At 51.7% G+C, this 26,631-nt stretch overlaps 1 protein-coding gene across 1 annotated transcript in view; it reads left to right on the top strand.

Annotated features, from left to right (window-relative positions):
* The first annotated feature begins 214 nt into the window (after positions 1-214).
* The window catches only part of Pacs2 (phosphofurin acidic cluster sorting protein 2), a 52,277-nt gene continuing 25,860 nt past the window's right edge, over positions 215-26,631 (top strand). The window contains exons 1-10 of the mRNA XM_013012708.1: positions 215-302; positions 1,630-1,811; positions 5,265-5,329; positions 14,764-14,851; positions 17,281-17,370; positions 19,195-19,320; positions 23,641-23,803; positions 24,296-24,369; positions 24,539-24,619; positions 26,281-26,340. Of these exons, the coding sequence (XP_012868162.1) occupies positions 215-302; positions 1,630-1,811; positions 5,265-5,329; positions 14,764-14,851; positions 17,281-17,370; positions 19,195-19,320; positions 23,641-23,803; positions 24,296-24,369; positions 24,539-24,619; positions 26,281-26,340 (1,017 nt within the window). The remainder of the gene's footprint in view (positions 303-1,629; positions 1,812-5,264; positions 5,330-14,763; positions 14,852-17,280; positions 17,371-19,194; positions 19,321-23,640; positions 23,804-24,295; positions 24,370-24,538; positions 24,620-26,280; positions 26,341-26,631) is intronic.

The raw sequence follows: 26,631 nt of genomic DNA, 5'->3' as shown, positions 1-26,631 counted from the left end.
CCCTTAGAGGCCTATCCTTGAGCACTGGCAGTGTGGGCATTGAGGGCACCTCTGGCCTTCTCTCCTCATTAGCAGGGAGCAGCTATGTTCAGATAAGGCTTGAACATTGGAGAAAGCGAAGCTCAGTAGTTGAGAGCTGGCTGTGTTCCAGGCCACCCTAGTGCAACCTGGGGACCCTGGAGGGAGACAAGCGCCCAGCAGGTGGAGTGAGGCCATGGCCATGTATGGAGCCTGCTTCCTGAGGGGTGAGGCCACAGACATGTGTGGAGTCTGCTCCATGAGTGGAGTCTGCTCCGTGAGGGGTAAGGCCGTGGCCACGTGCGTAGCCTGCTCCGTGAGGAATCTCCTCACCTGTTTGGTGTGGCTGCGACCTGCGACCTTTAACCAGAGTCCTCTCCTCAGTCACTCACCACAGTGGGATCTGGCCCCATCCTGTGGGCAGCCTTGAAGATACATGGCAGGATGCTAAGGCCTCTAGGGCGCTGTCCTGTGGTATTCCCCTGCCTGGAGGGTGTGGGGAGCCAGGCTGGCTATACATACCATAGGGGTGGCTTCTGGACACAAAAGGCTCTTTAGTTTGCTCTCCTAACAAAGCTCATGGTCAGCAGTCTGGGGCCCACGTGCCGCCTCACACAAGGCTGAGGTCTTAACTGTGTGCTTGCCAGGTGCTTGGAGGAAAGAGGAGGTTGTTAGTGTTCTCAGAGTGCCAATCAGGGTGCACAATGCTTTTCTGTCCTCCTTGGGTTCTGCCATTGAGGTAGCTCAGCCCTCCCAAAGCTGCAGAGGTGGCCACAGATCTGCTCCCCTGCTCTGGGTAAGGGCCTTTCTGGTGGTGACATGGCCTGGGTGGGGCTCATGGTGGGGACCCTGTGAGGTGGTGGACTGAGCAGTGGGCTGGGGACTCCAGTGTCAGAGCCGGGTGCGGGGGAGTGAGAGCTGGGGGGCTGGCCGGAGGATGACAAGGGAAGGCCGCTGGAGGGACTGCTGCGAGGTGTGTGCAGGCGCTGTGCCGGTGTCCCCATGCCAGCGGTGAGTGCCTGTTGTGGCGGCTGGTGCTGTGGAGAGCCTCTGCGCCCTGTGGGGGGGGGGTCTCCAAGTTCCCCCTCCTGCCCCCACTTCCTGCTGTGAGCCCCAGCGGTGCTGGTAAACCTGAGCTCTTGGCAGCGGGCCGGTAGAACATTGGAGACAGTACAGGAGCAGACAGGTCACCTCCTGCAGAGTGGCCCCTCAGGTCAGGTGCCCCACCTGCCTGACTTGAAGGTGGGTGTCCTCACCTACGCTGAGGACGTTCACGCACCTGCCAAGGCAGCCCTGGGTGTGTGAGAGCTTCGGGAGATGTACTCAGCCACTTGCTTGCTGTGTGAACTGGTGACTTGCCCTGGAGGCCTTCCATGCCAGACTGCCCCACAGCTGCCCTGTTCTCCTGGAGGCTAGGTTATTGCCCATCTCTACCAGTCTACAGAGCCTGTGAACCAGAGTGCGGGCTGAAGCACAGATTGCGCTGTCCAGAACACACTTACCATATGTACTTGCTCCTGGCACCCTGTCTGGAGCCTGCTGTGCCCACTCACACTTGCTCCTGGCGCCCTGTCTGGAGCCCACTGTGCCCACTCACACTTGCTCCTGGAGCCCTGTCTGGAGCCCTCTGTGCCCACTCCCACTTGCTCCTGGCGCCTGTCCGGAGCCCGCTGTGCCCACTCACACTTGCTCCTGGAGCCCTGTCTGGAGCCCGCTGTGCCCACTCACACTTGCTCCTGGCGCCCTGTCTGGAGCCCACTGTGTCCACTCACCTTCTCAGCATACCTCGGCAGGTCTGCAGCAGGACCTGGGCCCTCCCAAGACCCATGTCCATCACCATCTGTTGCTGTATCTGCTGGACAGCAGGTCATCTTGGAGAGAGCAGGTGGGAACTAGAAAGGGTGCAGTGTGACAGTCCATAGCCCTCTTGGGGCAGGATGGGCAGTGTGGAGTAGCATGGCTGTCCAGGAGATGAGTTGGAGCTGGGGTGGTGGGGTGAGGCGGGTCTGTGGGTGACCCCCATGGCCAGGACATTGACTAGGTTTTACAGAGGCTTTTCCTTATTGAAATTGCCGAGAGACATTGGGCAGAGATGGTGGTTCGTCACATATGCACCCCTTTGCTTCTTTCTGGAGCCTAGGAAGAGATGATGAAGGAGAACCAGTCCTGGAGCCTAGGAAGAGATGGGGGAGGAGACCCAGGCCTGGAGCCTAGGATGAGATGATGAAGGAGACACAGGCCTGGAGCCTATGAAAAGATGGGGGAGGAGACACGGGCCTGGAGCCTAGGAAGAGATGATGAAGGAGAACCAGTCCTGGAGCCGAGGAAGAGATGATGATGGAGACACGGGCCTGGAACCTAGGCAGAGATGGGGGAGGAGACACAGGCCTGGAGCCTATGAAAAGATGGGGGAGGAGACACGGGCCTGGAGCCTAGGAAGAGATGATGATGGAGACACAGTCCTGGAGCCGAGGAAGAGATGATGAAGGAGACACAGTCCTGGAGCCAAAGAAGAGATAATGGAGATACAGGCCTGGAGCCGAGGAAGAGATGATGAAGGAGACACAGTCCTGGAGCCAAAGAAGAGATAATGGAGATACAGGCCTGGAGCCGAGGAAGAGATGATGGAAACCCAGGCCTGGAGCCTAGGAAGAGATGATGAAGGAAACATAGTCCTGGAGCCGAGGAAGAAATGATGAAGGAGACAGTTCTGGAGCCGAGGAAGAGATGATGAAGACAGAGGCCTGGAGCCTAGGAAGAGAGGATGATGGAGACCCAGGCCTGGAGCCGAGGAAGAGATGATATGGAGATGCAGTCCTGGAGCTGAGGATGAGATGATAAAGGAGATACAGGCCCTTTAGGAGCCATTGGAATGACCTCAGGCTGGCTTTCCTGGACCACCAGTAGGGTGGCCCAGGAAGACTGGGCTGTGATTCCCAGAGGAGCCCAGGGGTCTAGGGTTCAGAGGTCATCTGGCCAGTACCTTTATCACCTACTTTGGGCTCGACCAGTTTCTTCATCCCACAGACAGGTTGAGAGAAGATGTGAGGCCAGGGACAGGAACTCAGAAGAGCAACAGTCGGCCATTATTGTTGCTCTGCCTGGAGCTTGCAGGCCTCTGGCCTCCACTGTGTGGTGTGGAGAGAGGTTGTGAGTCTTGATTTCCTCCTAGGGGTTTCTAGGAGGCAACTGCAAGAGAAACCCTCTTGACAAAAGGCTTAATGCAAGTTAAAAACCAATCTCATGTGCACTGTTGGTGGGAATGTGGAATAGTGTATCTGTGCTGTGGAAAACGGGATGAAGACACCTCAGTTAAACAGAGAGGTACCCTGTGGTCCAGAGATTTCATTTCAAGTATATATTCAGAAGAATTTAGAGTAGGACTGGTAGATACATTTCCACACCTATGTCTGTCGCAGCATAATCCACAGTAGCCAAGAGGAAGCAGCAGCTTGAGTACTCACCAGCAGAGGACAGGTAAACAAAACATGTTCTGTCCACAGGGTGGGACATTATTCAGCCTTCAAAGGAAGGATGTTCCAACACATGCTGTAATGCAGATGGACCTGAGGCTGCTGTGCCCAGTGAAGTAAGATGGTTAGGAAAGAACAAACACTGATGTATTTGTCACACGGAGTGGAGTCACAATCACAGAGACAGGAAGCCAGAACCAGAGAGGGGATGGGCAGTGTGTGTTCAGTGGTGCAACTTCAGACTTGCAAGATGGATGAGTTCTAGTGACTGATGGGGGGTGGGGGCTTGCTCGAAGGCCAAGCCCAGCAAAGAGCAGAAACCTCACGTCAGCCAGCAGCTGGGCATGTGGTGTGAAACTGTCATCTCAGCTAGTTACCCTGGTACCCAAGCCCAGGATTAAACATGAGACTCTTGCCGGGTGCCGGTGGCTCACGCCTATAATCCTAGCTACTCAGGAGGCTGAGATCTGAGGATCATGGTTCAAAGCCAGCCCGGGCAGGAAAGTCTGTGAGACTCTTATCTCCAATAAACCACTGGAAAAACAGAAGTGGCGCTGTGGCTCAAGCAGCAGAGCGCTTGCTTTGAGCTGAAGAGCGCAGGGACAGCGCCCAGGCCCAGAGTTCAAGCCCCACGACTGACCAAACAAAAACCAAAACCATGAGACTCTTAAAAAATAGCTAGAGCAATAAGGTTTTTGTTGTTGTTGTTTCTTTTTAAGAGGGACAAAAAGAAGTACAGAAATGGAGGGAGGAAGGGTGAACAAATACAGTCATGATATTCAGTGTTCTCTATGTAAAAAATGAACTGTGTAACTGTGGGCAGGGATGAGAGGGAGAAACGAGGGGAAAGGGAAGGAGGGGCGATGGTGTCCAAGCAGAATTGTACTCCTTACCTGACTTGCGGAATTGTAGTCCCTCTGTACAACACCTAATAATAATAACGATAAAATTATACTAAAAAAAAAGCCAGAGCTAGGAAGGTGGCTTAGTGGTAGAGTGCTTGCCTAGCATACATAAAGCCCTGGGTTCCATTCCTCAGTACCACATACACAGAAAAGGCCAGAAGGGGTGCTGTGGTTCAAGGGTGCTAGCTGGGTGCCAGTAGATCACACCTCTAATCCTGGCTACTCAGGAGGCTGAGATCTGAGGATTGCGGTTCAAAGCCAGCCCGGGCAGGAAAGTCCATGAGATTCTTATCTCCGATAAACCACCAGAAAACCAGAATTGGCCCTATGGCTCAAGTGGTAGAACACTAGCCTTGAGCTGAAGAGATGAAGGACAGCACCCAATCCCTGAGTTCAAGCCCCATGACCACCACCACCAACAAAAACAAACACACACACACACACACACACAAAACAACAGCTAACCAGGTGCCTGTAGCTCACACCTGTCATCCTGGCTACTCAGAAGGCTGAGATCTGAGGATCACGGTTCAAAGCCAGCCCGGGCAGGAAAGTCCGTGAGACTCTTATCTCCAATAAACCACTGGAAAACCAGAAGTGGCGCTGTGGCTCAAGTGCTGGCCTTGAGTTGAAGAGCACAGGGACAGTGCCCATGCCCAGAGTTCAAGCCCCAGGACCGACAAAAAACAAACAGCTAAAGCAAAAAGTGCAGGATACCTGTCTGGCAAGTACAAGCTCTACATTCAAGCTCTAGTATCACACAAATACGGTAATAATAAAGCAAACTGCATATGAAATGACAAGCAACTTTAATGAGAGCTAGGGTCTGTGTGGCCTGAGAGTCACTGGACATAGCTGCTGCCACCAGATAGACACGCAGCCTCATAGTTCCAAGCTGAAAATCCAGGTCGAGGTGCCGGCCGACTACCTGTGGTGAGTCCACTGAGGGCCAGAGCCACCCTTGCGCATGTCCTCACAGGACAGAAGTAGCAGCCATCTGGGATCCTTGTGATCTCATCGTGCTCCACCTCCATCACCTGCTCCTCTCTCAAAGGCCTCGCTTCCGATTCTTTCACCTTGGGATGAGGATTTCAACGTGAATTTGGAGGGGAACACAACATTCAGTCTTAGTTTTAACTGAAGATAGTTTCTTACCAGATACAATTAATTTAAATGAGTTATAAAAACTAAAATGATATGTGAGTTGGCAGAAGGCCAGGCACAAGCCAGGTATGATGATACACATCTGTAATCCCACCTAGTGGGGAGGCTGAGTCAGGAGAATGAAGAGTTTGAGGCCAGCCTGGAAATTAGAGACCCTATCTGAAAAAAAAACAGGAAGAGGAGAAAGTTGGGGACATGGCTCAGGTAGTAGAGTGTTTGCTATGGGGCCCTGGGGTCAGGCCTCACTACTGTTGAAAAACAAAACACGACTATAATTTCTGGGAAACATGCTTAGAATATATTAAAAATTAAAAATTTGAGTGGCAGCCTTCAGAGAGGAGGAGATATTAGTCAAAGACTAATACCTAGAACACAGTATTTCTCTTTTTTTTCTTTTTTTCTTTGTCAGTCATGGGGCTTGAATTCTGGGCCTGGGTGCTGTCTCTGAGCTCTTCAGCTAAGGGTGAACGCTCTACCACTTGAGCCACAGCGCCATTTCTGGTTTTCTGTGGTTTATTGGAGATAAGAGTCTCACAAACGGTCCTGCCTGGGCTGACTTTGAGCCGTGATCCTCAGATCTCAGCCTCCTGAGTAGCTAGGATTACTGGCGTGAGCCACCGGTGCCTAGAAGAACAGAATTTCTAGACATGTATAGAAAGTCATCTTGATGGAAAAATAGGCAAAGGACTCAACAGCAATCGACAGGAAGTCCATGGCCAAGGAAACCTGTCGAGTTGCAGAGCTTCTCGTAACTACTTGTAAACACTGACCTGGCCGCATGTATTGTCCACTGGCATTGGCTGGCTCTGGGGGTCTAGGGCACAAGGCATTTCTGTAACTGGGAGCCAGAAATGAAAGGCTAACCATATCCCAGCTTACTGATGGCCTCTGTCCAGGCAGCATTCCACCCCTAATCTGGTACAAGGTAGCTCTGTCATTGAAGCAAGGGAAAGGAATGAACATGGACCTGCCATCTGGGAAGTAGCCCTGGTCACCATCCCTGCTTGATCCCCAGACCAGAGGCTGTCCACAGAGGGGAAGCTGCCACACAGCCAGCATGGGTGTGTGGGCAGCCTGCCAGAGACAGCTGGCAACCTTGGCCAGTCATGGATACACCATCTTCTCAGGACAGTGAGAATCAGGTGTTGGGGACACATTGTCTTCTGTGGGACATCTCTTTGTCTCTTCAAGAGAATACTTGTTACCTATATACAATGGAATATTATGTAGTCATTAGAAAGGACAAAACAATGGCATTCTCAGGGAAATGGATGGAACTAGAAGAAATCATGTTGAGTGAGGTAAGCCAAGAGCAAAGAGACAAAACAGGACATGGTCTCCCTGATAAGTGGATGTTAAATCCAAAATGTAAGGAGATACGACAAAGTTAACAAGACTTGAGAAACAAAGGACCTCCACTCAGCTGGTCGAATTATTACTAAATGACCCCATGCTGCTGATCATATATATGGTACATATGTACACACGGAAGGGAAACTAGGAGGACAACACAGAAACAGGGAAACGGGAAAACATACAACAGTGAGACCCATCAGCTGCACTGGACATGGATCAAAACGAACTAAGCAGCCCAATGGCAGCGATGGGAGGGAGGGAACAGATGGGAAAGAGGGAACAGCTGACGCTAAGCAAAAGGAAAGATCATCTGATGTGGGAGAAATAACTGTATTGTCAAAGCCCATAGAACTCATAAACTTTATAGACCACGTTAAAGACAATTTGCCCCAGGAAGGTTAGAATGTGTTTGTGACTTACGTATCACTATCCTACAATACTGTGAAATTGTGAAATTTATGTAATCACATAATCACAATAAAAAATTAGTATAAAAATAAATTATATTCCCCCCCCTAAAAAAAAGAGAGAGAATACCTATAAGCCACATTGGTGGGTACTCTGAGCCCCCTCACATTTCTGAACCAACAGTGGCTCTGCTCTCAGGAGGTTTCAGTGGATGGGCCATCACTCACCAGTTGCAAGCAGACACAGTATCAGAGGAGGCAGTAATACTCATGCTCAGCAGGCCTCTTAATGGGATTGTGGACTTTTTTTTTTTTTTTGTCCTGGTGCTTGAACTCAGGGCCTGGGCTCTGCTGTCCCTGATCTTTTGATCAAGGTTAGCTTGAACCATAGCCCCACTTCTGGCTTTTTGATGGTTAATTGGAGATAAGAGTCTTATGGACTCTCCTACCGTGGCTGGCTTTTTTTTTTTTTTTTTTTGGTTGGTCGTGGGGCTTGAACTCTGGGCTTGGGCACTGTCCCTCAGCTCAAGGCAAGTGCTCTACCGCTTGAGCCACAGCACCACTTCTGGTTTCCTAGTGGTTTATTGGGGATAAGAGTCTCACGGACTTTCCTTGCCCAGGCTGGCTTTGAACTGTGATCCTCAGATCTCAGCCTCCTGAGTAGCTAGGATTACAGGCATGAACCACTGTCGCCCAGCTCCAGGGCTGGCTTTGAACCATGATCCTCAGATCTCAGCCTCCTGAGTACCTAGATTGTAAGTGTGAGCCACCAGCACTTTTTTTTTTTCATTTCTTTAAAAGTTATATGGTAGGGCTGGGAAGGTGGTTCAGTGGTAGAGCGCTTGCCTTGCATGCATGAGGCCCTGGGTTCATTCCTCAGCATCACATAAGCAGAAAAAGCCAGAAGTGGCACTGTGGCTCAAGAGCCTTGAGCTGAAGAGCTGAGGGACAGCACCCAGGCCCAGAGTTCAGGCCCCACGACCAACCAAAAAAAAAGATATATGGTAAAGTTCCTTTTCCTGTGTCCCTAAGTTATATAGCTCTGAGTTTTAACAAATGTAGATTTCGATGTCTTCATATTCAAGTAGGCCCAGAATGTTGGACAATCCTGGCCATCATGTGATAGTCACCCTGGACTCACCTGGGCCACTCTAGCCTCTGATCTCTCTCTGTCCTATTAGCCTTATCTTTTCCAGAATGGATGGACTCAGCTCTGACTTCCTGACAGTGGCTTTTGTGTCAGAATAATGCTGCTACAGTTTTAACTTTGCCGGGTTCCCAGTAAGTGCTACCTGAATGTCATATCCATTGTATAGATCGACGGAGTTTTGGATTTTAATGGTACTAGTTGTTGAACTCAGGGCCTTGGACCTGCTAGGCAGGTCCTCTACCACTTATCCAATTTTCCTCAGCCCTTCTTGTTTTAGTTATTTAGAGCCTGTGTTTTTTTCTGGACTAGCTTGGATTGCAATTGTCCTGTGTAGCTGGGATGACAGATGCATACCACCAAATCAGCTTTTTGTTGGTTGAGATGGGATCTAACTAACCTTTCACCTAACCTTCCATGATTCTTCTCATCTCCACCTCTCAAGTAGCTTGGATTATAGGCTTGAGCACAAGACTCAGCTCTGAGATTTCTGTGTGTGCTTGTGCATGTGTGCGTGTGTCAGTAATAAGACTTGAACCCAGGGCCTGGGCATGGTCCAAGACTGATGTTCTACCACTTGAGCCACAGCTCCATTTCTGGCTTTTAGGTGGTTAATCAGAGATAAGAGTCTCACGGACTTTCTTGCATTGGCTGGCGGCAGCCCACAATCCTCAAATCTCAGCCTTCTAAGTAGCTAGGATGACAGGTGTGAGCCACCGGTGCCTTCACTTTGTTGATTTTAACAACAACAAAAGCTTCTGGAGTTGTACCAGAATAGTATCCTACCTACAGATGAGTCTGGGGAGAACTACCAGGCACGTATGAGCATGGTGGGCTCTGTTTGGATCTTTGATTTCCTCTGTCTATTTGGGCATCAGTAGTGTAGCATGCAGCTCTATGTTTGTTTTAGATTTGAGTATTTGATGCTATACAAGTGAATGGTTTGCTGGGCGCCAGTGGCTCATACCTGTAATCCTAGCTACTTAGGAGGCTGAGATCTGAGCCAGCCTGGACAGGAAAGTCCGTGAGAGTCTTATCTCCAATAAACCACCAGAAAACCAGAAGTGGCGCTGTGGCTGAAGTGGTAGAGCACTAGCCTTGAGCTGAAGAGCTGAGGGACAGTGCTCAGGCCAAGTGTTCAAAACCCATGACTGACAAAACACACACACACACAAAACCAAGTGGATGGTTTAGCACTTGACTTCCAGTTGCTCACGGCTGGCATGCGACTGGCATGCGGCGTGTGATCGCTTTTTACGGGTGATCTGGCCTCCTATGGTCTCATGAAGCTCACTGGTTCTCAGAGCTGGTCTTCACATTTCCTGCATTCCTTGGATTCTCTACACGCACAGTCCTGGTGTCTGCAGATGAAGGTTCTTTTCCTTTTCCTTTTCCTGTCCTCATGCCTTTTCTTCCCCTTGCTTGTCTGCTGCGCTGGCTGCAGCTGGCAGGGGAAGTAGTCGCCTTGGGCATTTTACACAAACTCTGTAGACAGAGCAAGCTGTCCCTTCCTGACTTTGCAGAGTGAGGTTTTTGTTTCTTTTTTCTGGTCATGGGTCTTGAACTCTGGGCCTGGGTGCTGTCCCTGAACTCTTCAGCTGAAGGCAAGTACTCTACCACTTGAGCCATAGTGCCACTTTCAGTTTTCTGGTAGTTAATTGGAGATAAGAATCTCATGGACTTTCCTACCAGGGCTGGCTTTGAACTGCAATCCTCAGATCTCAGACTTCAGAGTAGCTAGGATTACAAATGTGAGCACCGGCACCCGGCTTTGCAGAATGTCTTTATCATGAATGACTGCACTCTCCACATCCTAGAGTTTCTCTAGCCTGCTCTTCCAGAGTTTCCAGATTCCTTCCAAAAGCTCATTCAAAGGTTCTGCACTCTTGTCAGGACGGCCTCGTCAGTGGCCCCACTCTTGGTAACAGTTCTCTGTATCAGCTTTCTGACATTCATTATAGCAGACCTCGGAGATAACCGACCTATAAAGAAAAATTTGTTTTGGCTCATAATGTTGAAGCTTCAGCTGTGGTCTGGTGCCCCATTTCTTGTTTTGAGGTTAGGCAGCACGTCATGGTGGGAGAGTGTGTGGAACAGGCTGCCCACCTGTGTCCAAGAAACAAAAAGGCAGGTGTGATGTAAGAGCAAGGGATGAGCCCTACAGCCCTCTGCCAATGTGTATCCCACGAGGCCTTTCTCCTAAAGGTCTGGAGTCCATGCCTTTAATACAAGGTCTTTACCACTGAGGTTATGAGAGGGCGGGAGAAAGAGAGTCTGATGGTACTGGGCAGGTCGTTTTCCTGTCAGGTGTGGGGCTTGAACTCAGGGTGCTGTCCCTGAGATTTTGTGCTCAAGGCTAGCACTCTACCACTTTGAGCCACAGCACTACCGGTTTTCTGGTGGTTAATTGGAGATAGAGTCTCATGGCCTTTCCTGCCTAGGCTGGCTTCAAATCAAGATTCTCAGATCTCAGCCTCCTAAGTAGCTAGTTCAAATGTGACAATGGCTTCATTCTTTTTTTTTTTTTTTATAGCCCTGGAGCTTGAACCCTGGGCCTGGGTGCTGTCCCTGAACTTTTGCTCAAAGCTAATATTCTACCACTTGAGCCACAGTGCCCCTTTCAGCTTTTTCTGAGTAGTTTATAGGTGTGAGCCACAGGTGCCCAGCTTGACTTCATTCTTCATGACTGAATAATACTTCACTGTATATATGTACATATGTCATATTTTCTTTATCCATCATCTGTCACCAGCATCTAGGCTGATTCCATAGCTCAGCTACTGTGAATAGTGCTGCAGTACACAGAGGTGTGCAGGTGTCTCCATTGTATGTTGACTGTGGCATTCCTGTGCATGGATGTCTTGGGTGGAATAGCACGATCATCTGATAGTTCTGTGGTTATAACTTTGAAGAACCTCCATACTGATTTTTTCTTTCTTTCTTTCTTTCTTTTTCTTTTTTTTTTTTTGGTCAGTCGTGGGGCTTGAACTCTGGGCCTAAACACTGTCCCTCAACTCTTCAGCTCAAGGCTAGTGCTCTACCACTAAGCTACCTTCCTAGCCCTAATGAGACTTACTAAGTAGGACTATTCTCCTTACTGGTTTCAGCTTGGTGAGTTTTGGTGGTTGGCTGCTTTCAGTGCTTGTTACATTGTGTCTTCATTGTTCATAGTTCTTACAGGGCTCCCTGGTCTACTTTCCTACTCTGAGGTCTGTAGTCCTATCTTTTCTTTCTGATAAAACTCCTTTTTGTCCTTGGATAAAAGTTTAATGAAATTTGCTGATCTTCTCAACATTTTTTTTTCTCTATTTTCAATTTAGTTGTTTCTGATTTTACTTCGGTTATCTCCTTCCTTATGCTTTTTTCTAGAGTGGTAATAGTTGTGATTTGGTGGTACTAAGGTTGTGTGTGTGTATGTGCGCGTGCGTGCGTGTGCGTTTGCACACACATCTGCATGCGTGCTAGCACATGCATACATATGACTTGAACTCAGGGTCGTGTACTCTTGCTTAGCTTTTTTGCTTAAGGCTGTCACTCTACCACTTGAACTATAGCTCCACTTCCAGCCTTTTTGGGTGGCTAATTGAAGGTAACAGTCTCACAGGCTTTTCTACCTCGCCAGTTTTGAACCACTCTCCTTCTAAGAAGCTTGGATTACAGATATGAGCCAGTGGCAACCAGCTATTTTGGGGGGGTGTGTGTCTGTGTGTGCGCGTGTGTGCGTGTGCACGTACGTACTCACAGGCATGTATATGCCAGTCCTGGGGTTTGAATTCAGAGTCTGGGCACTGTCCCTAGGCTTTTTTGCTCAAGGCTAACACTACCACTTGAGCCATGACTCCACTTCTAGCTTTTGGTGTTTAGTTGGAGTTGAGTCTTTGACTTCGGACCACTTTTTTTTTTTTCTCCCCAGTCCTGGGGCTTGAACTCAGGGTCTGGGCACCGTCCTTGAGCTTCTTTTGCTCAAGGCGAGCACTCTACCACTTGAGCCATAGTGCCACTTCCAACTTTTTCTGCTTATGTGGTGCTGAGGAATCGAACCCAGGGTCTCATGCGTGGAAAGCAAGCACTCTATCACTGAACCACCTTCCCAGCCCCCACTTTGTTTTTAGGACAGAGCTTCACACCGGAGGCAGTAGTTCCCAACTGTAATCCTAGCTGTTTAGGAAGCTGAGATGGGGAAGCTCAACACCCCAAGGCTAGCAGGGCAAAAGTTTGCAAGCCTATCAAAAGCTGATGTGTCCGTGTGTGCCTGTCAGCTATACTGAAATTGTAAAGAGGGGTTGCAGTCTAAGCTATCCCTTGGCAAAACGTGAGGTAACTATTCAAAAATAACTAAAGTATTAAAGGGCTCCTGGCTGACTTAGGCACGAAGCCATGAATTCAAATCCCACACCACCACCAAAAAGAAAAGAGAGAAAATGCAAGATACTAGCTTTGCCTGATAGTCTTTCGGCTTGCCTCCCAAGTAGCCTGGAGATGCCCTGTCTGACCAAGGGGTCAGCTGCTGTTCAGTTCCCCAGGCAATTAAGGGCTTTCCAACTTCCTTCCGTTATGGTTGTCATCTTTACTTTTGGCTTTGGTTTTCTTTTCTTCAGTTTTACTTTTCTGAGTTCTACCATGATCTAAAGTTCATAGGTAGAAGATTCCAGAAAGACACACGTTTTCAGTTGTGTGACATCCTGAGTAGTCTGACGAGACTCTATGTTGTTCTCCTCTTCCTCCCTATCCCTCAGAGCAGTTCAGGCGCAGCCCGCTGGGTCCTGGCATGGCTCCTCAGGAGCCTCTGCAGATGCAGAGGGCCGGCGAGTCAGCTCCCTGGGCGTGTCTGCATCCACTGCCTCCCAGTAGGCTGTGGACTAGGGCCACTGTGGGAGTCACACAGCCTGGCTGGTGGCTTTGGTGGGCCTGTAGGTGTTGCTCACAGTGGCAGACGTTGGCCTGGGGACGCCCCCCCCCCCAGCACACACAGTGTTCGCAGCATGTGCCATCTGCCCTTACCTTCCACCTTCTGTCCTGCTGAGCGCCACAGCTCGCTCTGGTGTACAGGCGGCCTCTGAGCTGCTGCCCCTGCTGTCTGGCACACCCTGCTGGGAGAAGCTCCTGTCTTCCTTCACTGCTCCCAGCTCTCAGTGGGGTGCATGTAACTTCACTGTGGTTACCTGAGCATCTAGAACAGGACAGGGCCTCATCTTAATTATAGGGATAGGGGGTTTCTAGTGTGTGCTCATGGAGCGAATGCCACTCCAAGACCCTGAGCCAAGGAACTTGTGGCCCAGCCCAAGCTCATCTGACTCAGTGCCTCTGAAGCCTGGGTAGGAAGGGCGGTGAGAGACCTCAGGTCCCCACATCCTCGGGTGTGGAGCCAGAGACACGTGATGTGCCAGAGACACGTGATGTGCACATTGGGGTTAGGGGCGAGCTCCTCGGCCTGCCTGCTTGCTGCTTTAGACTCAGGTGTTGATGATCCAGCAGCAGCTCAGGATGGATGCCCAAGTCTAGATTGCCCACAGAGACAATCACAGACAAGGACTTGTTTGTCCTAGAACTCAGAGGTGTGCCAAGTGGCCAGTATCTTCATCTGGATGAGCACACTTACCTGTGCTGTATACAGTATCTTAAACCATTATCGAAGTAGAAAAGTGATCATGCTTCAAAGAGAGCTGTGGAGAAGCTTCTAGAAACCACATGCTCACATTTTGAAAGCCAGGAGCCTTGGCCGTCTTTGTGGAGTTGTTCTAAAGGGTTGTGTGCATATATATGTGTGTGTGTTCTTGTGTGCATGTACATATGTGGCACGGGTGCCTCCGGGAAGATATGTGCTCATGCATGTCAGGCTCTGCAGATGCAGACGTGGCAGCTATGTGTCTACTCTCTGCAGACAAGCCACTGGGTGTGGTGTGTCACCCACACCACCCCGAGGCAGGATGACAGCATCTCCAAGCCAGAACAGGATGTGGAAGTAAAAGTGGCGCTAAAGGAGTATTCACAGGCACCTGTGGGGCCAGGCGGATGGCTGGAGGCCCAGCCTGGCGGTGGGTGGCTGTGTAGGATGCGGGATTGTGTTGTACTTTCACAGTTGGGAGCGGGGCTCAGGCTGTACCGCACTCTGGTCTCTGGGAACCTCTGCTCTGCGCTCTCGCATGCCAGGCTCTCGGATTTCCTCTCTCTGGTCTGCCTCCTCTACCTAGCTCCAGGTTCCTGAGTAGGTGGGGAGTGGGCCTTGCAGGGGACAACTGCAGCGTGGGGCAGGTGCCTGGGAACTTCCTGAGACTAACCCTGCTTCCTTGCAGGTTGTGCAGCCTGACCCTGAAGAAGCTGGCTGTGCTCAGGGAGCTGGAGAAGGAGCTCATGTCTGTGGTGATAGCTGTCAAGATGCAGGTGAGCATGCACATGCCTCACAGGCCGGAGCCGGCCAGTGGGCCCTGGACAGTGGCACCCATGGCTCTCAGAGCCCTCCCAGGAAGGGAGGGGCTTTGACCCCATAAGGAGCAGAAGACAAGAGGGGACCAGCTCTGGACCAGAACCCTGACCCCACACTGTCCCACCTTTTATTGGTTTTTTTCAGGGAACGTGTGACAGGCCTTGTGATAGTTTTCTATGAGGCTCTTGCAGAAAGATAAGCCACTCTCTTGGTGAAGAGCAGCCCCAGGTCCCTCCACACGGCCCACCATGTCTGTAGGCCACCCTGCTTGGGGTCCCACCAGGACCAGATGTACTGTCAGGGGATGAGACGTGGCTTTTCAGCTCTAGCTTCCCAGGTCCCTCTGGGGGCCTCTGCAGGGGCCTCTGCAGGGACTGCTCACAGTGTGTATGTGTGTGTGTGTGTGTGTGTGCAGGGACTGCTCACAGTGTGTGTGTGTGTGTGTGTGTGTGTGTGCAGGGACTGCTCACAGTGTGTGTGTGTGTGTGTGTGTGTCGGTTGTAGGGCCTGAACTCTGGGCCTGGGCACTGTCCCTCAGCTCTTCAGCTCAAGGCGATCACTCTACCACTTGAGCCACAGCACCACTTCCAGCTTTCTGGTGGTTTATTGGAGATAAGAGTTTCACACACTTTCCTGCCTGAGAGGGCTTTGAACCATGATGCTTAGATCTCAGCCTGCTGAGTAGCTAGGATTACAGGTGTGAGCCACCGGTGCCCAGCTCAGCCTGGCTCACTCTTTCTCTTTCTTTCTTTCTTTCTTTCTTTCTTTCTTTCTTTCTTTCTTTCTTTCTTTCTTTCTTTCTTCCTTCCTTCCTTCCTTCCTTCCTTCCTTCCTTCCTTCCTTCCTTTCTCTCTTTCTCTTTCTTTCTCTTTCTCTTTTCCTCCCTCCCTCCCTTCCTCCTTCCTTCTCTCTCTTGCTCTTTCTCTTTCTGTCTGTCTGTCTGTCTGTCTGTCTGTCTGTCTTTTGTCAGTCATAGGGCTTGAACTCTGGGCCTGGGTGCTGTCTCTGAACTCTTCAGCTCAAGGTGAGGCTCTACCACTTGAGCCACAGCACCACTGCCAGTTTTCTGGTGGTTTATTGGGGATAAGAGTCTCGTGGACTTTCCTGCCTAGGCTGGTTTTGAACTGTGACCTTCAGATCTCAGCCTCCTGAGTAGCTAGGATTACAGGCCTGAGCCACCAGCACCCAGCATACAGCCTGGCTTTTTGCTAGTTATTTCGGGGATTGAATCTCCTGGACATTTCTTCCACAGCTGTCTCAAAACTCAATCCTCAGAAAAAAACAAAAAACCTCAATCCTCAGGTCTCACCTAAGTAGCTAGGATTAGAAGTGTGCCTCTAGTGCCTGGTTCACCTAGTTTCTATTGATTGAGACTGAGTCTCCTAAACTTTTTGTATGAGCTTGGCCATGAATCACAATTCACCTGATCAGCCTCCTGTTAGTCATCACACCCTGCTGCATTCATTCTTGATCTCTGATTTCTTGGGCAGATCTTAGTGGTAGAATCAGTATTTTAATTATTAAGACTCCTGATAAATGTCCCCAATGGGCCCTGGGAATTATGTGTTCAATGCTTCCCAACCCAGGCTCTAGCCTGATCAATTAAAGAGCATGGAGTAATGATGTCATCAGCTGGCTTAAGTTTAAGGTGTCTTTTTTTAATTTTTGGTGCCAGTCTTAGGGCTTGAAATTAGGGTCTGGACACTGTACCTGAGCTATTTGTGTTCAAGGCTAGCATTCTACCACTTGAGCCACAGGTCCACTTCCAGCTTTTTGGGTGGCTACTTGGAGGTAAGAATCTTACAGAACCAGGCACCAACGGCTCACGCCTGTAATTCTAGCTACTTAGGAGGCTGATACCTGAAGATTGTGGTTTGGAGCCAGCCTAGGCAGGAAAGTCAGTGAAATTCTTATCTCCAATTAACCACCAGATAACCAGAAATGGTGCTATGGTTCAAAGTGGTTGACTACTAGCTTTGAGCGGAAACATCTCAGGGACAGTGTCCAGGCCCTGAGTTTAAGTCCCACAACCCAACAAAAAAGGAAAAGGAAAGGAAAGGAGAGGGCTGGGAAGGTGGCTCATTGGTAGAGTGCTTGCCTTGCATGCATGAGGCCTTGGGTTTGATTCCTCAGCACCACATAAGCAGAAAAAGCTGGAAGTGGCACTGTGGCTCAAGTGGTAGAGTTCTCGCCTTGAGCTGAAGAGCTGAGGGACAGTGCCCAGACCCAGAGTTCAGGCCCCACGACCAGAAAAAAAAGAAAAGAAAAGGTTCATGGACTTTTTGCCCAAGCTAGCTTCAAACCGTGATCCTCAGATCTCAGCCTCCTGAGTAGCTAGGACTACAGACTAAGGTACCCTTCTTATACTGGATGTCTTTCCTCAAAGGGTTCCAAAAGGATCTTGCGCTCTCATGAGATTGTACTGCCCCCAAGTGGACAAGTGGAAACTGACCTTGCCCTCACCTTCTCTCTGCAGGTGAGTCGACCACCTAGGCAACAGGTACACTCCTAGCTCAGGGCCCTGGGTGACAGGTACTCTCTGGTCAGTGCCTGGGTGGTAAACACTTCCTGGTCAGGTTAATAACACTCTTGTCAGCACCCTGGGTACTAATGGACACTACCTGATCAGCGCTATAGATGGTAGGTACTCCCTGGTTAACACCTCAGTGATGGACAGTCCCTGGTCAGAGCTTTAGCTGATGGACATGCCTGGTTAGGACCCTTGACACTGGCCAGAGCCCTGGATGGTGGGCAGTCCCTAATCAGAACTCTGGGTGATGGATAATTTCCAATCAGAGCCCTGGGTGATGAACATCCCTGGCCAGTATACCCTGGTGGTGAGCATGTCCCGGTTAGTGCCCTGGTGACTGGGAGTTTCCAGCTAGTACTCTGAATGTTGGGTGCTCCCTTTTTTTTTACATCAGCTCTTCATTTTGGTTCTTTTTTTTTTTTTTTTTTCCAGTCCTGGGGCTTGAACTTTAGGCCTGGACACTGTCCCTGAGCTCCTTTGGCTCAAGGCTAGCATTCTACCACCTGAGCCACAGTGCCACTTTGGCTTTTTCTGTGATCAATTAGAGATAAGAGTCTCACAGACTTTCCTGTCCAGGTGGGCTTCGAACCATGATCCTCAGATCTCAGCCTCCTGAGTAGCTAGGAGCCACCAGCGCTCAGTTTGGTTCATTCTTAAAGAATTAGAAAACTTTTTTGGCTTTGTTGTGTTTTCATCCCTTTGGTTAAGATGCAATGATGGAGACAAAATATCAAGGTAATCAATTATAGAAGCATTTTGCCCTGATGTTAAGATAGTCAGGAATATGTGGAAACTAAGAATTCTAAGCTGGAAGCCCTTTGAGTATGTGGGCTATAGCCTGTGGTAAAGAGGAACTAGCTGTCCGCTTATTTGATATGGGGCTGTTAGAAGACTCCCCAGCCCTCATTTGAAATAGGGAATTCCAACTCTCTTCAGAAAGCCAGATGAGCCCCAGTTTATTCCTATCCCCCAGTCAAATAATCTTCACACAGGGCTGTGGTTTAGGGAAATCTGCAAGTCCCTGCCAGTGCTGGCCTCCACCCTACCCATGGCCACATCTCCTGATCCACCTGGCTCTGTCTGCCCTGGCTCATCTTGCTGGCCTCATGGAGCCTGCCTTCATCGGCACAGCTTTTGGGTTTTGTAGTGGCCTGGATGTGATTGTGTACTTTTTCCTGGGAGTCAGGTTTCCTGAGGTGCAGTTTACCAAGCATACGGATCACCTGTTCCATGGCCATATGGCTTCTGAAAAGTGTGTGTAGGCATGCAAGAGCATCCTGAGTTCTCTTGTGATCTCTGAGAACCTGTGGGAGTTGCGGTTAGAAGCTGCAGGTCCTGGTGTGTGGCAGCCTGTGGGGGGGGGGGGGACTGTTGCCGGGCCGTTGGCTTGGAGAGTGCACAGTGTACCAGGATGGAAGAACATACCAGAGGGCCAGGGCCACACTGGACCCTGGAGAGCGGAGCTGCTGGGGAACTGCGCATCCTTCCAGAGGTGCACATGCATGTATGGGCTCATCCCAAATGTCTCAGCTTAGAGTTAGCAGCCATTAATGTAGAAAATAAGCTCCTAGTGCCATGCTGAGGGGAGATACCCTCACTGATGTACTGGCTCCTGGTGGGGTGGGCAGAGGCAGCGCTGTGGGCCCCAGGGTAGCCCTGGAAGGCCCTTGCAGGGTCTGCAGGCATTCCTCAAAGACATTGGGTGTAGGTGGCTTAGGGTACAGGTACAGTGCTGTGCCAGACCCCAGGAGCGCTTGCTTGTGCTCTTAGTATCCACACTTCCTGAAGAGAGAAGGCAACAAACTCCAGATCATGCTACAACGCAGAAAGCGGTACAAAAACCGGACAATCCTAGGCTACAAGACGCTGGCTATGGGCTCCATCAACATGGCTGAGGTGAGTAGCAGACTGGTGCTGTGCTGCATGTGTGTGTGTGTGTGTGTGTGTGTGTGTGTTATGCGTCTGTCCCCAGAGCATCTGCACAGGTCGCTTCTCTTACATATCCATTACATGTTCAGTTGTGTGTGTGTGTGTGTGTGTGTGTGTGTGTGTGTGTGTTATGTGTCTGTCCCCAGAGCATCTGTGCAGGTTGCTTCTCTTACGTGTCCAGTGGTCCTCAGAGTGGTCAGAAGAACCTTGGGGCTGGGCTCCAGCCTCATCCTAGATCCCTGGCCCCTGAGCTATTTAACTCACTGCTCCTGCACTGCAGCCCTGTGTATGCAATTTGCTTCCCAACCTGTCCTGTTTTGGAGGACAGCCGGGGCCCTCTGACCTAGTGCCTTTCCTGGGAAGTGTCCTGGAGATGTCCTTCTAGATGACCCTGCTGGACATCCCATTAGTCTTCGCCTAGCCCCAGCAGCCCAGTTGAGGGGACAGCAGTTGGACAGATGAGACCTGAGAATCATGGTTCAGAGCCAGTCCAGGTAGAAAATCTGTGAGACTTATCTCCAATTACTTCCAGAAAGGCAGAAGTAGAATTATGGCTCAAGTGGTAGAGTGCCAACCTTGAGCACAAAAGTTCAAGGACAGTGCCCAGGCTCTGAGATCAAGACTCAGGATGGGCATCCAAAACAAGGAAAGCAAACCCTAAACAATAGGAGTCATAGGAGTCCGTGGTATTGATGGGGTGCGTGAAATGATGGGGGCTTGTGGGCATAGAGGATGCTCCTGGGCTGCCGGGCTGAGGCTAACCTCAGCCAGTTTGTCTCTAGGCTTCGGAACTTTGCTGTCATGGGGCAGGCAGGGAACAGCAGGCGGGGCTGTACTCTCCCCCCCACACCTCTGCTGCCCACCCTCCTTACACATAGACACACACACACACACACACACACACACACATCTCTACCGCCCACCCTCCACTCACACACCTCTGCCGCCCACCCTTCCTATACAATACACACACACACACATACCCCTCTTCCACCCACATCGCCCCACACCCACCTCTTCCATCTACCCACCCATACACCCCCCACACACACACCCCTCTGCCACCCACCCTCCACACACATAGCTCTGCCGCCCACCCTCCATACACATAGCTCTGCTGCCCACCCTCCACACTCGTACCAGAGTTCCTGTGTTGTCCAGCGCCTGCCTTGCCTACCACTTCCCCTCTCTCAAGCCCCTCCTCTCTGCTTTATGCTGAGTGACCTGTCCATTAGACTTTTCCCCAGCTCTCCAAGTCCCATGACCACCCCAAAGGTTCAGTTGACTGTGGCACTTGTGGGTTTAATGCCTATCATTTACCTCTAGGCAAAGACTCAAATGCTGATCCACGGTTCCTGTCTCCATGGCCCATTGTCCCCATGTCTCCCTCACTCAGTCCCTGTGGTCCCGAGTCCACCCCTTTGCTCTCCATGAACTCCCTCCTCTGTGCTGGGAGAGCATCTCCACCCATTAAGACCTCAGTCTCTAGGCCCGGATCAGTCCTCTTGCACACTCTAGGCCCTGCTCAGCCCGCCTGTGCATGCCAAGGCCCAGCACAGCACCCCTCCACCCCATGCACTGGGGCCTGCCCTGGTTCCGCTGTGCTAAGCTAACTTCCTGATGACTGGCCTGTGGCCACATAGTTGTGTGTGTCACCGTGGGCACTGGTGAGCTCGAGGGGAAGCTGGTCCCTGACTGGCCTGTGGCTGCGTGGTCATGTGTGTCACCGTGGGTGCTGGTGAGCTTGAGGGGAAGCTGGTCCCTGACCTCACTGAGGGGTGGTGTGAAAGGACTCAGAGGCCATGCCTGTGGGCCCCATGCCTGGGTTTCCCTGCTGGTCTAGATGCAGCAGTGGGGAACTTCTGTGTGGGTGATAAACCAGGGGTTGGGAGAATCCTAAGGCTGGCGTTAATGCTGGCTGGTGCTGGACTGGAAGGCAGGTCCTCCAGGGAGGGTTTCTGCCAGTGTATGGAAGTGGGCAGGGCCATCCCTCCACATGGCCCAGGGGTCTCCAGCAAAGATGACCCAACTTGCCACCCATCATGTCCTCTGCTTGAGGATTTCAGGATACCAAGGACCCTGAACTGGGTGTCCCGGGAGTAGCTGGAGATGCAGTCAGAAAGAAGACATGGGAAGGGTCGTCTTTGGTTCCTGGGGCCTTGCAAAGAAGGGCACTATCCAGGACCAGGAATATGCCTGGGATATCCCAGGGCAGTGGAGACAGGAGGAGCTGTCAGGTCCTGTAGACTCCACTCAGATTGGTGAGAGCCCTGTGCAGCCTGTGCCACTCCTGGGCTGCCCCACAGGACTCAGCCGCAGGGCCCCAGGCTGCACCAGAGCTTGCTGCTTCTTTTCCTTCAAGGAGGGCACTTGTTTTCCCCCGTTGTTGAGCCTGGTTTCCTAAGCAGTTTCTCATGGCCCTGAACACCTTTTTGAAAACAGAGAGATCTGTGGAGAGTTGGGCACAGGCTGAGCTGACGTCAGAGCTTTGCTTTGGTCGGTGGGCGGCAGCAGCATCTGGTGGGCTGTTTGAACAAGGGTGCCCTGGTGCTTCAGAGCCAAGCCAGGTGGCTGTATCCTGGCTGGAGTGAGGACTGGCGCTGTCTAGAATGGCATTTCAGGAGTATTCCTGGCCTCAGGTTACGGACCCCTGGCTCTGAAGATAAGTCAGCTGTGAGGAGCATGCAGGTGCAGGGGTGTTATAGAACACAGAGATAGGCTGGGAGCAACACTATGGTGAGACTGCCCCCAGCCCACAGTAGGCCTAGCTGTGCTGGCCAACCTGAGACCCCATCTGATGCAGAACATCCGCTGGCCCACCCGCACCTCCGGCCTGAGGTATCCCCATAGAGTGGCAGAAGGCTGGTTTCTGTCCTGTCCTCCCAGTGGAGGAGATCAGGATTTCTAGGGCAAGAGGCCCAGTCTCACCTGAGGTCCTGCAGAGCTGGCTTTGAGGAGGCACGGCAGCTATGCCCTGTCAGCTGGCCTCGATCTGAAGGGCTGTGGTCCACTGCACACCCCAGCTGCAGCAGCCCATCGCCAGGATGTGGCAGGGCTCCGCCTCCGGAGCAGGTGCTGGTGTGAGCAGACTGTTCTCACTGCCAAGGCTGAGGCCACTCTAGGTAGATGGTGAGTGCTTGGAGCTGAGTCTGCAGAGTTCGGTAGATCTGCAGTGTGCAGCAGATTGTGTCGTCTGAATGCACATGGGCACATAAAAGCCCAGGAGTGGCTCAGTGTTCGTATAGACCTGCAGCTAACCTTCCTGACAGTCATGGTAAAAGCCATGTGAGCTTTCTTTCTCTTCCTTCCCTCCCTCCTTCTTTCCTTCCCTCCCTCCCTCCCTGATCCTAGGCTTGAACTCAGGGTCTTGAGCTTTTTTGCTCAAGGATACAGCTCTACTACTTGAAGCACAGCTCCACTTCCAGCCTTTTGGTTCATTGGAGATAAGAGTCTCATGGACTTTCCTGCCCGGGCTGGCTTTGAACGCAGTCCTCAAGTCTCAGCCTCCTGAATAGCTAGGATTATAGGCGTGAGCCACCAGCACCCAGCCTGTGTGAGCTTTCTTAAAATGTATTTGCTGATTTAGAGTTTGTACCACATATCAAGCATCAAATTAAAAAAAAAAAAGACCCCATAAAACCTAACATCTGGATCTGATTAGGTGACCCAGAGGCAGCTTCCCAATTGCAAAGGCCGGCTCGGTGAGTCTGAAAGCTGCCCGCGCATGTTTCCAATGCAGCATAGGGCCCAGGGCAGTGCTGGGTCTGGTGCCGGGCTTCGCTGCCCTCTCTGGTTTGCTGAGCACTCTCTCTGACAAGGTTGGCCTCAGGAGCTTGTCCATCCTGTGAGCCAGCCCCACTGGAGGCTTGGCTTGTGCTGGTGGCCTCTCCTCCACGGTCCTGGGACAGTGGGTTTCAAGGGTTAGGAGGCTGGTCAGGTACCACTAACTGACCTTCAGCCCCACCATCATTCTGCTTGGCTGGTGCTCAGGCCCCGGGCTGGGGAGCAGGCATACTCAGGCGGACGGCTTGGCCTGTCCCTGAGGTCTTGCCGGGGACATCCGAAGCCAAGTGGCTTGTAGAAGCTCCTCTGTACCCACCCCAAGCCTGGTACCGACTGTCCCTCGGTCCAATGTCCCCCACGACTGTCCATCCAGGCCCCTGGTCCTTCTGTGTCCTGCTTGGCCTCCTCTCTGCAGTCTTGTTTCTTGCCTGCCAAGCACACTCCCTGTGCCTGGATGTGAGGGCTGCTTGAGGTGGTAGAACTTTCTAGAAACCTGTCCCCCAGGTAATGCAGCACCCCTCCGAGGGCGGCCAGGTGTTGAATCTCTGCAGCAGCATTAAGGAGGCCTCCGTCAAGGTGGCTGAGATCTGGATCGTCTCCTTGTCCAGCCAGCCCATTGATCACGAGGACAGCGCCATGCAAGCTGGGCCCAAGACCAAGTCCACAGGTGAATCTGTGCCCCCTGCCCTTGCTACCCTGCACACACCACTTCCTGGCCATGTGTATGTTGACCAGCAGGATGGTCCAGAGTGGCTGGAGAATTTGGGGGAGAAGCAGAGCATGTTGACCTGGGAGCTCTGAGGCAGCGCTGTGTGTTGTGGGCCTGTGCTGTGGCCATGAGATTCACGTCCTGAGTGCCTTCAGTGCGGAGGCCCCGAGGGGTCGATGCCTTGATGGGTGCTAGTCCTGTCGTGGGGCAGCATTCAGCGGCTCACAGCCGTGTCACTGTCAGCTCTGCCAGCCCCACAGCCGTGTGACCTTCTGTCATGGGCTCTCGCAGTCTGGGCCACGGGGCTGGAGTCCCGAGTCCCTGTTTGGTGTGGGCTGTCTCCTGTGGTCCCCTGCTTGCAGGGACCACCTGTGGTTGGATCATCACCTTGTTGTCATAGCACCAGGCGGAATCTCAGGGTGCCTTCCCTTCCGTTTGTTTATTCTTCAGATAACTACTCAGAGGAGGAGTATGAGAGCTTTTCCTCGGAGCAGGAGGCCAGCGATGATGCTGTACAGGGGCAGGTAATGGGCGGACCTTGGAGGCCCTCATTTCAGCCCTCGCCATACACAGTTGTGTAGGGGTGAAGTGGCTTCATGTGTCCAGCTCCACATACCGAGTGTGTGGCCCCTCGGGGCTGTGGGAGGCAGGAAGGACGGGCACACCACACCCTCAGTCATGTGTGTCTTGCAGGATCTGGATGAGGACGACTTTGATGTGGGAAAGCCCAAGAAGCAGCGGCGATCGATAGTAAGAACGACGTCCATGACCAGGGTCGGTGGAAATTGGATTTACTAACATTAGGGGAGGGCTGGGCGTGGTTTGGGGGTGTGGAGAGGGTGGAGATGGCGTTGCCTGAGGCCCAGGGATGATGGGCCTGGGTGTGGAGGATGCGCAGACCTCTTGCAATGGTCTTGCAGTGTGGAGCCATGGCTGGGGTGGCCAGCGGCTGCCTACGGCCCCAAGCCAAGGCCAGAGGAAGATCCTCTCCAGTTCAGCTTCCAGACACAACCTGTGTGTGGCAGAGTAACTTTTTTTTTTGGGGGGGGGGAGGGTCAGATCATGGGGCCTGAACTCTGGGCCTGGGTGCTGTCCCTCAGGTCTTCAGCTCAAGGCTAGCACTCTACCACTTGAGCCACAGCGCCACTTCCGGCTTTTTTTCTTTTTGCTTATGTGGTGCTGAGGAATCAAACCCAGGCCTCATGCATGCAAGGCAAGCGCTCTACCACTGAGCCACCTTCCCAGCCCCCAAAGTAACTTTTTGTTGGTTTGTTATCGGTACTGGCTTGGGCACTGTCTCTGAGCATTTTTGTTCAGTCTAGCATTCAACCACTTGAGCCACAGCACCACTTCCAATTTTCTGGTGGTTTATTGGAGCTAAGAGTCTCATGGACTTTTCCTGCCTGGGCTGGCTTTGAATCACAGTCCTCAGATCTCAGCCTCTTGAGTAGCTAGGATTACAGGGGTGAGTCACCAGTGTCTGGCACAAATAATGTTTTGTTTTGTTTTGTTTTTGGTGCTAGTCCTGGGGCTTAAACTCAGGGCCTGGGTACTGTCCCTAAAATTCTTTTGCTTAAGGCTAGCACTCTACCACTCATGAGCCATGGTTCCACTTCTGGCTTTTTCCTGAGTAGGGGCTTTTCTGCCCTGGCTGGCTTCAAACCCTGATCCTCAGGTCTCAGCCTCCTGAGTACCTGGGATTATAGACATGAGCCACCAGTGCCTGGCACAATAATGGTTTATTTAGGGCCTAGCCTCTGGTTCTGTGGGCACAGGAGGTGGCTGTCAAGTCTCTTCTGTAAAAGGAAAACTTGAGGAGTGTCTCAGGTTATTCTCAGCTGGCACAGTGTTCACAGTGGGCACCAAGCCCCTTTGGAGCCCAGTGCTAGCTAGGCTGCACTTCTGCAGGACTGCCCCCCTTCAGCAGGTGTGAGTGAGGCCGTGAGGCTGCTGTGCCCATAATGTAGGGGGAAGCCTCAGCCCTCAGTACCCCTCGGCGAGAAGACAAACAAAGAGTCGCCCTCCCTGGACAGGGTTGGCATTGTAAAGGGACTGAGGGACTGCCTCGTGGACCTGCTAAGCCTGGCACTTTGGCCATCTCCGTGCACACACCTCCTCAGGCCTGTGTCTCCTGGGAGGCTGGAGTCACGAGAAAGGCTGTGCCGGCTGCCAGCAAAAGCACAGAGCCAGCCTTCCTCCACAGCCCAGGACTGTCAGTTCCCCCGGGCATTCTAAGTCTGACTTCAGCTTGTGCATTCAAATGTTGCAAACACACCTGCAACTACACTTGATAGCCTTCCACATACTCATCAGAATTTCAGTGATTAAGTTGCACCTCCTCTCCCCTGGCTGCCACCTCGAGGCCCAGGCATGACATCGCTGCCGATGGGTCTAGCTCCCGTGTCATTCCTGGCTCTGTGCTTCTTGTCTTGCAGCAACAGAACTTCAAGCAGAAGGTTGTGGCACTGCTACGGAGATTTAAAGTGTCAGAAGAGGTGAGTACCCAGGCCTCTGCCCCAGCGACCACCGTCACCAGGGCACTGCTTACCAGGGGGGCCGTCTGATAGTCTCTTGATTCCAAATTGAAACGTCCAGAGGAAGACAGATGAGCATTGATGTGCTCATTTGTTTTATAAATAGACATTATTTGTGGAGTGGTTCAAATTTATAGACAGATCAAGAAGAGAGCTCCCATGGTTGCCTCAGTACAGCCTGCCTTGCCCGGTCCCTCTCCCCCCCCCGCACTTACCCATCCCCATCTTCCCCCCAGTACAGCCTGCCTTGCC

This window comes from Dipodomys ordii, unplaced genomic scaffold, assembly GCF_000151885.1.
Source record: "Dipodomys ordii isolate 6190 unplaced genomic scaffold, Dord_2.0 Scaffold2, whole genome shotgun sequence".
Lineage (NCBI taxonomy): Eukaryota > Metazoa > Chordata > Mammalia > Rodentia > Heteromyidae > Dipodomys > Dipodomys ordii.
Note: the sequence above shows the minus strand (reverse complement) of the source record. Positions and strands in the feature narration are given on the sequence as shown.